This window comes from Orcinus orca, chromosome 10 (genome assembly GCF_937001465.1).
Source record: "Orcinus orca chromosome 10, mOrcOrc1.1, whole genome shotgun sequence".
In the NCBI taxonomy this organism is placed as follows: domain Eukaryota; kingdom Metazoa; phylum Chordata; class Mammalia; order Artiodactyla; family Delphinidae; genus Orcinus; species Orcinus orca.
In genome coordinates, this window is record NC_064568.1 from 47,707,012 (window position 1) to 47,723,452 (window position 16,441).

Below are 16,441 nucleotides of genomic sequence, written 5' to 3' on the forward strand. Positions count from 1 at the left end.
CCTCCTTATTTTGTAGGTGAGAAAACAGACCTAGAAAAATCATGTGGTTTGCTCAAAATCACATGGTTACTACGTGCTGTAGTGCTTTATGTAAGATCAACTTGCCTCTCAACTTGGTTGGAAAATTAAAAAACCAAACCTGTCCCCAAACTCCAAGCAACACATTTTTAAACAGCCAATGAACCAAAGAAGAAATCACAAATAAAATTAGAAAATACTTAGAGACAAATGAAAATGAAAACACAACATACCAAAACTTATGGGACACCACAAAAGCGGTGCTAAGGAGGAATTTTAGAGCTATAAACACTTACATAAAACAAGAAAGATCTTAGATCAGTAACCTAACTTTAGGACTTAAGGAACTAGAAAAAGAACAAACTAAACCTAAAGCTATCAGAAAGAAGGAAGGAAATAATAAAGATTAGAGCACAGATTAACAAAGTAGAGAACAGAAAAACAATAGAGAAAATCAATGAACCCAAAAGTTGGTTCTCTGAAAAGATCAACAAAATTGACAAACCTTTAGCTACATCAACTAAGAAAAAAGAGAGAAGACTCAAAAGACTAAAATCAGAAATGAAAGTGGGGATATTACTACTGATTCTACAGAAATAAAAAGGATTATAAGTGAATACCAGGAACTGTACACTAACACACTGGGTAACCTAGATAAAAATGGACAAATTCCTAGAAACACTAAGCCTACCAAGACTAAATCATGAAAAAACAGAAAATCTGAGTTGACTTATAACTAGTAAAGGGACTGAATCAATAATAAAACAAAAATTTCCCAACAAAGAAAAGCCCTGAACCGATGGCTTCACTGGTGAGTTCTACTAAACATTTAAAGAATTAATACCAATCCTCAAAATTTTCACAAAAAACTGAAAAGGAGGGAACACTTCTTACCTCATTCAAGAGGTCAGCATTACCCTGACATAAAACCAGACAAAGACACTACAAGAAAACTATATCCCTTATGAATACTGATCCAAAAATCCTCACAAAATACTAGCAAACTGAATTCAGTAGCATATTGAAAGGATAGTTCATCATGACCAAGTGAGATCTATTCCTGGAATGCAAGGATGGTTCAAAATACAAAAATTAATCAATGTAATACACCACATTAACAGAATGAAAGGGGAAAAATCACGTGATCATCTCAACTGATGCAGAAAAATTTCTGAAAAAATTCAGCACCCTTTCATGATTAAAAAAACACTAAAAAACTAGAATAAAAGGAAACTATTTCAACATAATGAAAAGCATAGATGAAAACCCACAGCAAACATCACACTCAGTGGTGAAAGACTTAAAGCTTTTCCTCTACGATCAGGAATAAGGCAAGAATGTCTGCTTTCACCATTTCTAGCCACCACAGTACTGGAAGTTCTAATGAGAGCAATTAGGCAAGAAAAAGAAATAAAAGGCATCCAAACTGGAAAGGAAGAAGCAAAATTATTACTGTTTGCAGATATGATCTTATATATAGAAAACCCTAAAGATTTCACACACAAAAAAAACCTGTCAGAACTAACAAGTGAATTCAGCTAAGTAGTACATAAAGTCAACACACAAAAATCAGATGCATTTCTATATGCTAAAAATGAACAATCTGAAAAGGAAATTATGAAAATCCCATTTATAAGAGCATCAAAAAGAATAAAATACTTGAGAGTTAACCAAGGAGATCAAAGACTTGTACAATACAAAGTACAAAACATTGCTGAAAAAAACAAAAGAAGACATAAATAAATGGAAACACATTAGATGTTCATGGATTAGAAGACTTAATACTGTTAAAATGTCAATACTATCCAAATCAATACACAGATTCAATGAAATCTCTATCAAAATCCCAAGGATGTTTTTTTGTTACAGAAATAGTAAAACCCATCCCAAAATTCACTATGGAATCTCAAGGAACAAACAGCCAAAAGCAACAGCCAAAACAATCTTGAAAAAGAACAAAGCTGGAGGATTCACAATTCCTAATTTCAAAGCTTATAAGAAAGCTACAATAATAAGAACAACATAGTACTGGCATAAAGATGGACATAGAAATCAATGGAATAGAACAGAAAGCCCAGAAATAAACTCTCATACATACGGTCAAACGATTTTTGACAACAGTGTCAAGACCATTCAATAGAGAAAGGATGGTCTTTTCAATAAGCAATGCCAGGAAAACTGGATATCTTCACACAAAAGAATGAAGTTGGATGCTTTTGTAATACTATGTACAAAAAATTAACTCAAAATTAATTAAAGACCTAAATGCAAGACCTAAAACAATAAAACTCTTAGGAGAAAATACAAGGCCAACACTTCACAACATTGGATTTGGCAGTGATTTCACTGTATCTGGCAATGATTTCTTGGATATGACACCAAAGGCACAAGCAACAAAATAAAAATAGACAAACTGGACTTCATGAAAAATAAAAATTGTGCATCAAAAGACACTACCAACAGAGTAAAAATGCAACCCACAGAACGAGAGAAAATATTTGCAAATCATGTATCTGATAAGGGATTAATAATGAGGATATATAGAGAATTCCTAAAACTCAACAACAACAAAACAATCGATTAAAAATGGGCTTGAATATGGGCCTTCCCTGGTGGTACAGTGGTTAAGATTATGCCTGCCAATGCAGGGGACACAGGTTTGATCCCTGGTCCAGGAAGATCCCACATGCTGCAGAGCAACTAAACTTGTGTGCCACTACTACTGAGCCTGCCCTCTAGAGCCCATGCACCACAACTACTGAAGCCTGTACACTCTAGGGCCCATGTGCTGCAACTACTGAGCCCACGTGCTGCAACTACTGAAGCCCTCACATCTCGAGCCTGTGCTCTGCAACAAAAGAAGCCACCACAATGAGAAGCCTGTGCACTGCAATGAAGAGTAGCCCCTGCTTGCTGCTACTAGAGAAAGCCCATGCACAGCAATGAAGACCCAGACACAGCCAAAAAAAAAAGAATAAAATACCTAGGAATAAACCTACCTAAGGAGGCAAAAGAACTATACTCAGAAAACTATTAGATACTGATGAAGGAAATTAAGATGACACAAAGACGGAGAGATATACCATGTTCTTGGATTGGAGGAATCAATATTGTCAAAATGACTATACTACCCAAATCAATCTACAGATTCAATGCAATCCCTATCAAATTACCAACAGCATTTTTCACAGAATTAGAACAAAAACCTTTCCAATTTGTATGGAAACACAAAAGACCATGAATAGTTAAAGCAATCTTGAGAAAGAAAAGTGGAGCTGGAGGAATCAGGCTCCCTGACTTCAGACTATACTACCAAGCCACAGTCATCAAAGCAGTACGGTACTGGCACAAAAACAAATACAGATCAATGGAACAGGATAGAAAATCCAGAGATAAACCCACGCAACTATGGTCATCTAATCTAGGACAAAGGAGGCAAGAATATACAATGGAGAAAAGACAGTCTTTTCAATAAATGGTGCTGGGAAAAATGGACAGCTACATGTAAAAGAATGAAATTAGAACACACCCTAACACCATACACAAAAATAAACTCAAAATGGGTTAAAGACCTAAATGTAAGGCCAGATACTATAAACTCTTAGAGGAAAACATAGAACACTCTTTAACACAAATCGCAGCAAGATCTTTTTGATCCACCTCCTAGAGTAATGAAAATAAAAACAAAAATAAACAAATGGGACCTAATTAAACTTAGAAGCTTTTGCACAGCAAAGGAAGAAACCATAAACAAAACAAAGACAACCCTCAGAATGGGAGAAAATATTTTCAAATGAAGCAATTGCCAAGGGATTAATCTCCAAAATATACAAACAGTTTATGCAGCTCAATATCAAAAAAAGCAAACAACCCAATCAAAAAATGGGTGGGGGCTTCCCTAGTGGCGCAGTGGATGGGAGTCCGCCTGCCGATGCAGGGGACACGGGTTTGTGCCCCAGTCTGGGAGGATCCCACATGCCGCAGAGTGGCTGGGCCCGTGAGCCATGGCCGCTGAGCCTGCGCGTCCAGAGCCTGTGCTCTGCGACAGGAGAGGCCTTGGCAGTGAAAGCCCCGTGTACCAAAAAAAAAAAAAAAAAAAAAAAAGGGTGGGACATCTGAACAGACATTTCTCCAAAGAAAATATACAGATGCTTAAAAAGCACATGAAAAGGTACTCAACATCACTAACTATTAGAGAAATGCAAATCAAAACTATAATGAAGTATCACCTCACACTGGTCAGAATGGCCATTATCAAAAAATCTACAAACAATAAATGCTGGAGAGGGTGTAGAGAAAAGGGAACCCTCCTACACTGTTAGTGGGAATGTAAACTGGTACAGCCACTATGGAGAACAGTATGGAAATTCCTTAAAAAACTAAAAATAGAGCGACCATATGATCCAGCAATCCCACTCCTGGGCATATATCCAGAGAAGACCATAATTCGAAAATATGCGCACACCCAATGTTCACTGCAGCTCTATTTATAGTAGCCAGGACATGGAAGCAACCTAAATGTCCATTAACAGAGGAATGGATAAAGAAGATGTGGTACATATATACAATGGAATATTACTCAGGCATAAAAAAGGACAAAATAATGCTATTTGCAGCAACATGGATGGACCTAGAGACTGTCATACTGAGTGAAGTAAGTCAGAAAGAGAAAGACAAATATCATATGACATCATTTATAAGTGGAATCTAAAAGAAGATTACAAATGAACTTACCTACAAAACAGAAATAGAGTTATAAATATACGAGATAAACTTATGGTTACTGGGGGGTAAGGGGAGAGGGATAAAGTGGGAGATTGGGATTGACATATACACACTACTATATATAAAATAGATAACTAATAAGGACCTAATGTATAGCACTGGGAACTCTACTAATACTCTGTAATGGCCTATATGGGAAAAGATTCTACAAGAGTGGATATATGTATTTGTATAACAGATTCATTTTGTTGTACACTTAAAACTAACACAACATTGTAAATCAACTATACCCCAGTAAAATTTTTTTTAAAAATGGGCTTGAGAAGATATTTCTCCAAAGAAGATACACAAATGGCAAATAAGCATATGAAAAGACACTCAACATCACTAATAATCAGGGAAATGCAAATCAAAACCACAGTGAACTATCACCTCACACCCATCGGGATGGCTACACTCAAAAACAAAAAACAAAAACCACACACTGAAAAACCAGAAAATAGAGTTGGTGAGGATGTAGAGAAATGGGAATCCTCGAGCACTGTTGGTGGGCATGTAAAAATGACAAAGGCACTGTGGAAAACAGTACGGTGATTCCTCAAAATATTAAAAATAGAACTACTATAAGATCTAGCAATTCCACTTCTGGGTATAAACCCCAAAGAACTGAAAGCAGGGTCTCAAAGAGATATTTGTATGACCATGTTCAGAGCAGCATTATTCAGAACAGCTAACACCAGGAAGCAACCCAAGAGTTCATCAGCTGATGAATGGAAAAGCAAAATGTGGTATGTACCTACAATGGAATATTATTCAGCCTATAAGGAAGGAAATTCTGACATAGGCTACAACATGGATGAACCCTGAGGACATTATGCTAAGTGAAATAAGCCAGTTGCAAAAAGACAAATACTGTATGATTTCACTTATATGAGGTACTTAGAGTAGTCAAAATTATAGAGACAAGGGACTTCCCTGGAAGTCCAGTGGTTAAGACTTCACCTTCCAATGCAGGGCGTGCAGGTTTGATCCCTGGTCAGGGAGCTGAGATCCCATATGCCTCTAGGCCAAATAACCAAGACATAACACAGAAGCAATATTGTAAAAAATTCAATAAAGACTTTAAAAATGGTCCACATCAGAAAAAAATCTTAAATTAAGAAAAAAAATTATAGGGACTTCCCTGGTGGTGCAGTGGTTAAGAATCCGCCTGCCAATGCAGGGGACACGGGTTCGAGCCCTGGTCCAGGAAGATCCCAAATGCCGTGGAGCAACTAAGCCCATGCACTACAACTACTGAGCCTGCGCTCTAGAGCTGGTGAGCCACAACTACCGAAGCCTGTGCGCCACAACTACTGAAGCCCGCACGCCTAGGGCCCATGCTCCATAACGAGAAAGCCACCGCAATGAGAAGCCCGTGCACCGCAACGAGGAGTAGCTCCCGCTCGCCAAAACTAGAGAAAGCCTGCGTGCAGCAACAAAGACCCAACGCAGACAAAAGTAAATAAATTAATTAATTAAATTAAATAAATGGTCAGAAATAGTAACTTTAAAAAAATTTTTACAGAGACAGAAAGTAGAATTGTGGTTGCCAGGGGCTGGGGCAAGGCAGGGAATGGGAAGTCATTGTTTCATGGGCATAGAGTTTCAGTTTTACAAGATGAAAAGAGTTATGGAGACGGATGGTGATGATGTTTGTACAAGATTATGAACGTATTTAATACCACTGAACAGTATGCTTAAAAATGGTTAAGAGGGTAAGTTTTATGTTATGTGTAGTTTACCATAATTTTTAAAAATTGAGGAAAAACCCAACAGTCAAGAACATGAAAGACAGGAAAAGTTCAAAGAACTGTGCCAAATGAAAATTCTGAAAATGAGACATGACAATGACATGTAACATGACTTCCTAGACAGGATCCTAGACCAAAGAGGAGAAAGGGACACTGTGGGACAGCAGGTGAAACCTGCATGCCATCTGGGAAGTGGAGGTTAACGCTGCACCATTGCTGATTTCCTGGCTTAGGGGGCTGTGTGCTGGTTATGTAGGCGAGTGTCCCTGTTTTGGAGACATGCACAATGGAGTGTTCTGTGGTAATGAAACAACATATCTGCAACTCACTCTCCAGATGTTCAGAAAAAGACTAGAGAGGTAATGAAGCGAACACAGTAATACATTAACAACTGGGGAGTCAGGGTGAAGGGCATAGAGGAGCTCATCATACACACCTGGAGGCATCTTGATGAACGGCTCAAGGACCTGTACTTCGGCCTGGTGCATGGCCCGCTCTTTCTCCGCAAGGGCCCGTGCGCGGGCCTGAATGATATGTCTCTCCAACATTTCAACTTCATCCAGCCGCTGCTTATAGAGCTCCCGAATCTGGCAGGTGGGTGATCAGATGCACAGAAATATGGTGAGATCACACAGCTTTATTGAATCCCACCCCAGCATCAGGGCTTCCCGTGAAGCACAGAACAGTCACAGAACTGCAGAGACCATCTGGTCTAACTAGACAGATCTGAACTCCGAGACCCACAGGAGTAAGTGGCTTAAAGCTTTCATAGTAAAGTCAATTACAGAACAAAGTCTGAAACCCCATCTCCTGACTACTGGCTTCACAGTAAAGAGAGCTGCCATCTAACCTCTGAAATACCAAATATGAGTTAACACACCACCTGTGGCAGACAAAGGGTTGTGTCACCCAGACCCCCTTCAAGGAAGGACTTGCTACCTGGCTGCAGGGAGCATAGTGAGCTGAGAGCCTCCAGCCGTCAGCCCCTTCAGAGTTGATCTCAGCTGCTTGAAAGCACACAGCTGAGACTCCTTGAAGGGGGCTGTGGGCAGTATGGCCTGCTTAGCAGTCAGCCTCAGCAGAGAGGACTCAAGTCAGCTACTTTCCTCCTTATACAGATTAAGGAAGCAGAGTTGCTGTTAGAGCCTGGACATGCTTCCTAAAATCTGGGCATGAATGCCTCGATTAAGATTGTGGTTTGTGACACAAGGGCAGGCACCCCAAAGCGGACGTGACTTTATCCTCTCCGGGGAACAACTATTCAGCTTTCTGCCCTCGTCGTTTCATTTATATGTGTAATATATAACGTGTGTATGCGTGTAGGGAAATAAAGATAGGTGCTAGAGATATATGCCGTTATGTGTGTAGAATGTGTGTATTCGCCTAAGCGCGTGTGTAGAGTGTCCTCCCACTAGAATGTCGGATATACGGCGGCATGGACTTGGTCTGCTCTTTTCCATCTGCATCCCCAGTGCCTGGCACCCAACAGGGGCTGACTCTTGTCGAGTGGCTGAGTCGCGCCCTGGGTCGCCCGCACGGCCGCACACGCGGTGACGCCGCCGCGCCTCGGGTGAGCACGCGGAGAAGCGCGCGGGACGCCGGGGCCGTGTTACCTGCTGCAGCTGGTCCACGAACTCCTCGTGCCGAGCATCCTCGCTGCCGCGGGCCTTGATCAAACTCGCACTCACCTCCTCGCCAATCACCTCGGCGGTATACAAGTTTTGAAAGACGCCGGTGAGCAAGTAAGAGATGTCTTGGGTGCGCGGCGAGGTGGGGCGCAGGCGCAGCAGGTGCGGCTCGGGGAGCGGCCGGAGCGTGAGCGGCGAGACGCGGCGGGGCCGACTACCTGGCTGGTAGAAAGACTCGGAGTAGGCGAGGGAGGACTGGCTGGGGCTGCGGATCCGGGTCGGACGCGGAGTTGGCGTCCACGTCGCCTCAGCGAAGGCGAAGGACTCAGACTCTGCGGACTGCTGCTCTCCCCTTCCAGTCTCCATGGCAACTGAGACGCCGCTAACTCCCTGCCGCACTTCCACTTCCGGCCCACCTCTTCCGCTTTGCGTCTGTTAAAGGGCGCTGTCGCGTCGTCATCCTCGTAACCGTTTGCACGGCAGTGTTGCCTTTACTGAGAGGAGGACCTTAGCGTGGGGACCGACAGAGAAGAGTTAATTGGCACAGCCAGGCCCGTCTCATTGCCAAAGCTTCTTCCTACTTACTTTCATCTGCCTATTCTCTAATTTGTTCAGCATTTATTAATTCGTTCATTTAATATTTATTGTATAAAGATTCTGTTTCAGGTCTGTGCTAGGAGCTAGAGATACCAAAGGAAGGCGGAGCTCACAACCGTGTGTGTGTGTGTGTGTGTGTGTGTGTGTGTGTGTGACCAGAGTGTTGAGCAAGGCGACAACAGGAAAACAATTGCAGTTTAGTGGGCTACGGTCAAGGTGGAGAAACTGTTTGTTGTCATGGAACCACAAAGGACAGGAACTTAACCAGTCTACAAAGAAAGCGAGTACAGTGGGTTTTGGGCAGAAGTGAAGACCAAGCAGAGGTTTAGAAGAATGAATAGACTCACCGTCATTAGCCATCAAGGAAGTGGAAATTAAAACTACAGTGCAATACCACTACACACTTAGTAGAATGTCAAGAAGTTGAATGAACGAACAAACAGGTGAACGAACCACGTGAGTGCGGGTAAGGATGTACAGCAACTTCTCATGTATCGCAACAGGAATACAAACCATTATAGCAGCTTTGAAAAACAGTTTGTCAGTTTCTTAAAAAGTAACACATACATCAGGCCCACAACTAGGTGTTATTCCAAGTGAAATGAGAATGTTTGTGCCTACAAAGCCCTGTATGAGCAGCTTTATTCATCATCTCCAAAAACTGGAAAAAACCCAAATGTCCTTTCTACTGATAAAAAGATAAATAAATTGTGGTACATCTATATACAGCATACTCGCAGCAATAAAGATGAAACAGACTAGTGATACGACAGCACAGATGAATGTCAAATGCATTATGCTGGATAAAAGAAACCATTCTCAAAGGGCTACATATACATAATGAATGATTCCATTTAGAGGATATCTGTTTATAGAAAATGCAAACCAGAAAACAGATCAGTGGTTATCAGGAGCTGGTGATGGGAGCTAGTGTTGGCTCCAAAGGAGCATGAGGGAATTTCTTGGGGTGATGGAACTGTTCTACATCTTGATTGTGGTGGTGGTCACAAAACTGTATGGATTTGTCGAAACTCACAGAACTGTACACCATAAAGGGTGCATTTTACTGTATATAAATTATACTTCCATTTTTTAAGTGAAAAAAAAAAAATGAATGAGTAGGAGTAAGCCAGGGGAGAAAGAAAAAGGGCACTCCATGCAGAGGGACCCCATTGTGCTAAAACTGGGAAAGAGCACTGCAGATGTGAGGAAATGAAAGAAGTTCAGGGGTGGAACTCAGGGAGTTGAGGAAACTGCTAGGCAAGGGCCAGATCATAAATGGGTTTGTAGGCAACATTAAGGAATTTAAACTTTATTCTGAGGACAGTAGGAGGGCCATCAAGGTCTGAAGCTGGGTGTGTGGTGGTCAGCTGTATGTTCTACTGAGATCACTCTCGTTGCTGTGAGACAGTAGACTGGGGGGAGGCAAGAGGCATCAGGGAGCTCAATTGGGAAACTCGCGCAGGGGTTAGGAAAGAGGTGAAGGGCGCTGGGATTCAAGTGAGAGGAATTGATTGGAGACGGAGCTAAAGGGTAGAATTGACAAGACTCGCTGGTGGATCATGGGAGTGAGAGAGAAAAGGGGCCAAGAATGACTGCCACATATCCTGTGTGTGGGATCAGGTGGGTGATGAGATCATCCACTGAGATGGGGAGAGGCCTGCACTTGTCCAAGGCAGCAGCTTGACATCACAGTGACTGCCATCCTTGCCAGAGCATGGCTTCTGCTCACAGGTGGTATAAACATCCTCTTTTTACTGCTGGGGTGAGTCTGTGTGCCCTACAGCCTGAAACCCACTTCCTGAGATGAGGCCCAGGATGCTTGCCTGCAGACCTGGGCCACTTCCGCTTCTCGTGGTTGGGCCTGGCTCCCTCATCTCTACTTTCCGGTATCTCTTCCATCCTCAGGGCTGGGAAGCCAGGGCCCCTGTTCTGCATTGTGTACTTGAGAGGATCCTGCTCTGAGTCTCCTCAAGCTACACCCTCTCCAGAGCGAGGAGGCCACAAGGTCAATGTGACATGCCCCGTGCCTGCCCAGACATTGTGAGCCCATTGACAGGACCTGTGCAGGCCACTTCTTTAAGGCCTTCCTCTCATTGCTGACCGGCGTGTGCACTAATGGGTAGCGTGGGTGGGGGTGGAGGCAGAGGGAGCTTGGGCAAGTGGGCTGGTTTGTCCAATTGCTCACGTGCATGTGAGCCCACCCACCCCACCACCACCATAGGGGAGGAAGGAGCTAGTAGAACAGTCTGGGGGCCTCCATTGCTCTAGAGTTAGGACGGGGCCTGCCCAAACCAGGTGGTCTTGTGGAAGCTTCCTGGCCCCCTTCCCTGCCCTAGGGAAAGACAGGACAATGGATTCTCACCATCACCTTTGGCCTCTCCATCCTGCCTCCAAACAGCCTCAGAGAAGGACACAGAGAGTCTGGCCCAGCCTGGGACAGGCCTCGCCTTTTTCTGTGACCCTCCCACCTTCTGGCTTCAGCTCCCCCAGCTCTGTCCAGGCCAAGGTCTTCAGCAAAGCTCCAATTCCTCCTCTGCGCTCATCTTCCTTGACTTTTCAGCAGTATCTGCTGCTGCCCGTTCCCTCTTAATGACACACTCCCCTCCCTCGCTCCCCGCTTTCCTCTGTGCTTCCCCACCTCCACCATCGTCTCCCTCTTCTCCTGGTATCTCTCTGCCTGATAAGCTGGTTTCATCCCTGATTCCACTGTGCCCAGCAACTACTTTCTGTTTGCTCTGTGACTAACTGAATAAATGAATGGTTTCAACCGGGCACCAGTAACAAAGGACGCCAGTCTCCTCACCTATGAGGACTTTGTCAGCATAAAGGGAATTTCCTGAGCTGCCTTCTTCATTTTATAACCTGTTCTGCCGACCAGAATTTGACTTTTGTTTATCTCTGGGTTCCCACGCACATTTTTGGCCTTTTAAATTTTTTTACTTTTAAAGTCAGAAAGAGAAAGACAAATACCATATGATATCACTTATATGTGGAATCTAAAATATGACACAAATGAACTTATCTCCGAAACAGAAACAGACTCACAGACATAGAGAACAGACCTGTGGTTGCCAAGGGTGGGGGTAGGAGAGGGATGGATTGGGAGTTAGGGGGTTAGCAGATGCAAACTATTATGTATAGAATGGATAAACAGGGACTTCCCTGGTGGCGCAGTGGTTAAGACTCTGCGCTCCCAATGCAGGGGGCCCGGGTTTGATCCCTGGTCAGGGAACTGGATCCCACATGCATGCTGCAACTGAGAGTTCACATGCCACAACGAAGGAGCCCGAGAGCCGCAAATAAGGAGCCCGCCTGCCGCAACTAAGACCCGGTGCAACCAAATAAAAAAATAATAATAAATATTAAAAAAAAGAATGGGTAAACAGCAAGGTTCTACTATATAGCGTAGAGAACTATAGTCAATAACCTGTGATAAACCATAATGGAAAAGAATACACAAAAGAATGTATATATTCATATAACTGAATTAATTTGCTGTACAGCAGAAATTAACATAACATTGTAAATCAACTATACTTCAATAGAATTTTTTTTTTACTTTTAAATTTCAAAAGTTATACATCATTATGGTAAAAAATTCGAATAATACATAAAAAATAAAAAGTATCTTCCTCTCAATCTCTTTCCTTGGATTATTTCTATATCCTTCTAGCTATTGTTTCTGCCTGTACAAATACAAATATCTACAAAGTTTTTTTAATTTTTAAAAAGCGCCAGTGGTATTATAGTATGCATTATATATGTTATCCTACAATTTGCTTTTTTTTCACAGCAACTCAAAGAGGACTGATTTTGTTTTGTTTTGTTTTGTTTTTGTTTTTGTTTAACAGATGCAGGAGAACCCACTGTAATGGAAATACCATAGGTTATTTAACCAGGTCCCTGCTAGTGAATTTCAACTTGTATAATGTTTCTGTACAAAATACATAGATGATATAGAATTAAAATTGCTTGGCCAAAGCATATGTACATTTTAATATTTGAGATATTGCCAAATTACCTCCCAGAACGATTAACCCAGAGTAGACTCCCACTAGCATTGTGTGAGGGCTTACGGACATTTTCAACATGCTTTGAATCGTATCCCAAATTTTAGCCCGAGCCCACATCTTCCTTTAAAACTCCAGACTTGTATATCCATCCTGTATCAATACTTGACCTTAGCTGTCTGAAGGCACCTCAAACATAATGTGTCCACAACAGAGCTCCCATTCTTCCTTAGCCTTCCCCATTTCTGCTTCTGGGAACCCCTGCTTCCAGTGGTCCAGGCCAAAAACCTAGAGTCACCTCTGACTCTTCTCTTTCTTTCACAGCCCCCACTGGTCAATCCTGCTGGCTCTCCAGTCAAAATGTATCCAGAATCCTCCCACTTCTCATGACCTCCACTCCCACCACCAGGGTCTGACCCACCGTCCACTCTCACCTGAATTATTACAAAAGCCCCTTCCTTGGACTCCCTGCTTCAGCCCTGTCCCTCCATGATACCCCCCACTTCCAGCAACCAGAGTGATTCTTTTAAAACAAGAGCAGGGAATTCCCTGGTGGTCCAGCGATTAGGAATTCTGCACTTCCACTGCAGGGGGCCCAATCGATCCCTGGTCGTGGAAACTAAGATCCCACAAGACATGCGGCATGGCCAAAAAAAAAATAAAAATAAAAAAATAACCAAAACAGGAATCTAAAAAAATGGTACAAATGGACTTATTTACAAAACAGAAATAGAATCACAGATGTAAAAAACAAACTTATGGTTACTGGGGGGAAAGGTGGGGAGAGGGATAAATTGGGAGGTTGGGATTGACATATACACACTACTATATATAAAACAGATAACTAATAAGGACCTACTGTATAGCACAGGGAACTCTACTCAATACTCTGTAACGACCTATATGGGAAAGAATCTAAAAAAGAGTGGATAGATGTATATGTATAACTGATTCGCTGTGCTGTACGCCTGAAACTGACACAACATTGTAAATCAACTATACTCCAATAAAAAAAATTTTAAATAAAAATAAATAAAAAAAAACCCATGAGTCAGATCATGTCCCTCCTTGACTTGAAGCCTTTCAAGTGCTCCCCATTTCCCCCAGAGCGAACGTGGAAGCCCTTAGAAGGCCCAGCAGGACTTGGGCCCCATTTCTTCTCTGGCCTCTCTCACCCTCTCCCTCGCTCGGCTCTCTCTGCTGCAGCTACACCTCACTGACCCAAGCTCATCTAGGTTTGCTTTTCTGGGGGAGGGATTGGGCAGGGCTGGCTCTGAAGCACAGCTGGAAAGTTGGCATTCTTGGGTTGATCCTCCCCCCTCCCCAGGCCTCTAGAGAGGGTAGGGGTGGAGGGGCGAAGGGAAGTGACCTAAGGTGGGCACCAGCCCTGACACTAGGTCTCACCTGTCTCCAGTCATCCCAGGAACCCCCTCCCCACACCCCCCCCTCACACGCTTATCGGAGACAGGATGGTCAGCCGGGGGTGGGGAGATGCCTGAACCCCCCCCATTAGACAACTCGTCTATGGGCACGCGTGGCCCCTCTGTGCCTGCTGAAAGCCCAGTGAGTCACCAGGATCTCAGGGAATCCTGCAGAGGTAACTTACTGAGAGCTGGGTTTTAGGAGGGTAATCTAGGCATCTGGCCAGGGATGGGCCCACAGAGAGCCCTGGCTGTTTAAGGGCAGAGGGAGCAGAATCCAGCAACTGCGGTTCAATGCAAAGCCTTTGCTAGGCCCTCCCAGCCCCTCAACACACAGGCGCAGTCACACACACCACACAGGCTTACACACAGCAGAAGTAATTAAGCAGATGACCTCCCAGCCTGTGAGAGAGAGGGAGGGGCAGGCGGGAGGAGAGTCCTGGGGAGCTGCTGACCCACAGGTCAGAGCAGCAGCCTGGTTTCTCTGAGCAGGGCGTGGCCCAGCCCTCTTTTCTGGCAGAACCTGGCTGCATGTCCCAACTCTGAGTCAGCCGTGCCCATCCTGCCCAGCAACCCCAGGCTCAGGAGAAGGCCTCAGCTCCTCTGCCTGGGCCAGAGGCCAGAAGAGGGCCTGCGTGAGACAGGTTTGGTGTGTGCAAAGGAAGAGCCAGGCTGTAGCCCCCACCAGCGGCATCAGGTAATGCCCTGGTTTCGAGCTCGGGGCTCAGAGCTGGGAGGTGATGTGAATAAACAGGAATGATGCTTAAGATGAAGGAGTCAATTGCTGGTGTCAGAGTTCCATTGTGTCTCTGCCTGGGAAGAGGAGCAGGACTTGAGGAGGCTTAACTTGCTGAGTAGAGGGGCCTGCAGGCCCCCGGGGATGTCAGAGGTCCCAGGACTAGCCCCAAGGCCAGAGGAGGCCCCCAAAGGGCAGTCCTGGAGACAGGCATCCAGGCCTGGGAGAGAGAGTGAGGACAGAGAAAGGACCCCTCATCCTCCCTGTCCCCAGGCTGGGGCTCCACAGGGAGGCCTTGTGTGGACTTGTTCATCCTTGAGCAGAAGGGAAAGCAAGGAGGGTTTGGACAGGCCTGCCAGGGGCAAGGGCTGCTCCTGCTGGAGGGCAGGCCCACTGGGGAGAGTGCCAGACAGAGGGCAGTCCCCCTCTGCATAGGGGAGACATACAGAGGGCAGGAGCCTCTCCAAAGTCCTGACCCAGGCTCAACTGTCAGGATGGGAAGACTTGCTCTCTAGCTGGTTACATCCCTTCATGAGGTATTCAAGGCCACCTAGGCCTGCTTGTACTGGGAGGGGGAGGGGTTGGGGTCCAACTGGTTCTGCCAGACTCTCCTGTTGGTTTTATCAGCCCAGCAAGATTCACTGGTGGGCTCAGTACCCCGCATCCTGGGAGGTCTTCTGGGGGCTCTCCCAAGGGCCTTTCCCAAAAGTTGGTGGGCAGCAGGATCCTTCCAGGATCCCCCCAGGACTTCCCCTGGAGGTCTCTGGGTACCTATAAAAAGGGTGTCAGGATTGCAAGAATTGATGGTGGGAGTATGTGGGGGGGGTCCATTAGGGACCCCTTGTCCAGACAGCCCCTTGGGAGGCCACCCAAAGAAGGTACCCTGGAGGTCGCCAGGAGTTTGGGGTGTGAGGGGCTCAAAGGAGAGCTCTCTGCACCTACCTGCTCTAAGTTTTATGGCTTCCGCCCCAGCCCCCCGCCAAGGGCACTTCTCGGGTTAGAAACTTCCCAGCGAGCCGGGAGGGGACCCTTCTCCAGACTAGGTCCAGGCATGCCTCTCCAAGGACCTCCTCACTCGCCTCCGTGCACCCATTTTGCAGAAGGGAAAGCAGACATCCGGGGAGCAGCGGCTGGCGCCTGGACTCCGAGGCTCCCTTTCGCACCAGCCCGGCTGGGCGTCGAACGTTACGCGGTCCTTGCCCCAGAAGGACTCCAGATTCTTTCGTGCATCACCCCAACCCCGGCGAGGCGCCCACAGGCAGGGAGTGGGGCCGGGCCGCCGGCGATAATGACAGGGTCCGCGGCCTGGCGGTGGCGGTGGCTGAGGAAGCCAGAGAGATCCGGCTATTTCTGGCCGGGACGCGCCCACAGGCCTGGGCCAGGGATGGCCCGGCTTCCCGGTCCCCACCTCTGCTCTCCTCCCCAACCCCCAGGAGGGGCGGGGAGAGGCGCTGGTTGGAGGGCCCAGGGGGCGGGGGCGGGGGCGCGGGCGGGCGAGGGACGGAGCGGA

At 45.4% G+C, this 16,441-nt stretch overlaps 1 protein-coding gene across 13 annotated transcripts in view; it reads right to left on the reverse strand.

Annotated features, from left to right (window-relative positions):
* DLEC1 (DLEC1 cilia and flagella associated protein) overlaps positions 1-16,441 on the reverse strand; it is a 104,223-nt gene that overhangs the window by 83,109 nt on the left and 4,673 nt on the right. For 10 of the 13 annotated variants that reach the window (XR_007479677.1, XR_007479678.1, XM_049715841.1 and 7 more), the window contains exons 1-3: positions 15,874-16,439; positions 8,150-8,671; positions 6,973-7,123 (exon numbers count right to left, since the gene is read on the reverse strand). Coding sequence is in view for 10 of the 13 variants with exons in the window: in XM_049715841.1 (XP_049571798.1) it covers positions 6,973-7,123; positions 8,150-8,530 (532 nt within the window). In the remaining 3 variants the exon portion in view is untranslated. Of the gene's footprint in view, positions 1-6,972; positions 7,124-8,149; positions 8,672-15,873; positions 16,440-16,441 lie in introns of those variants that run through there. The other 3 variants (XM_049715840.1, XM_049715839.1, XM_049715844.1) reach the window with 2 other exon arrangements.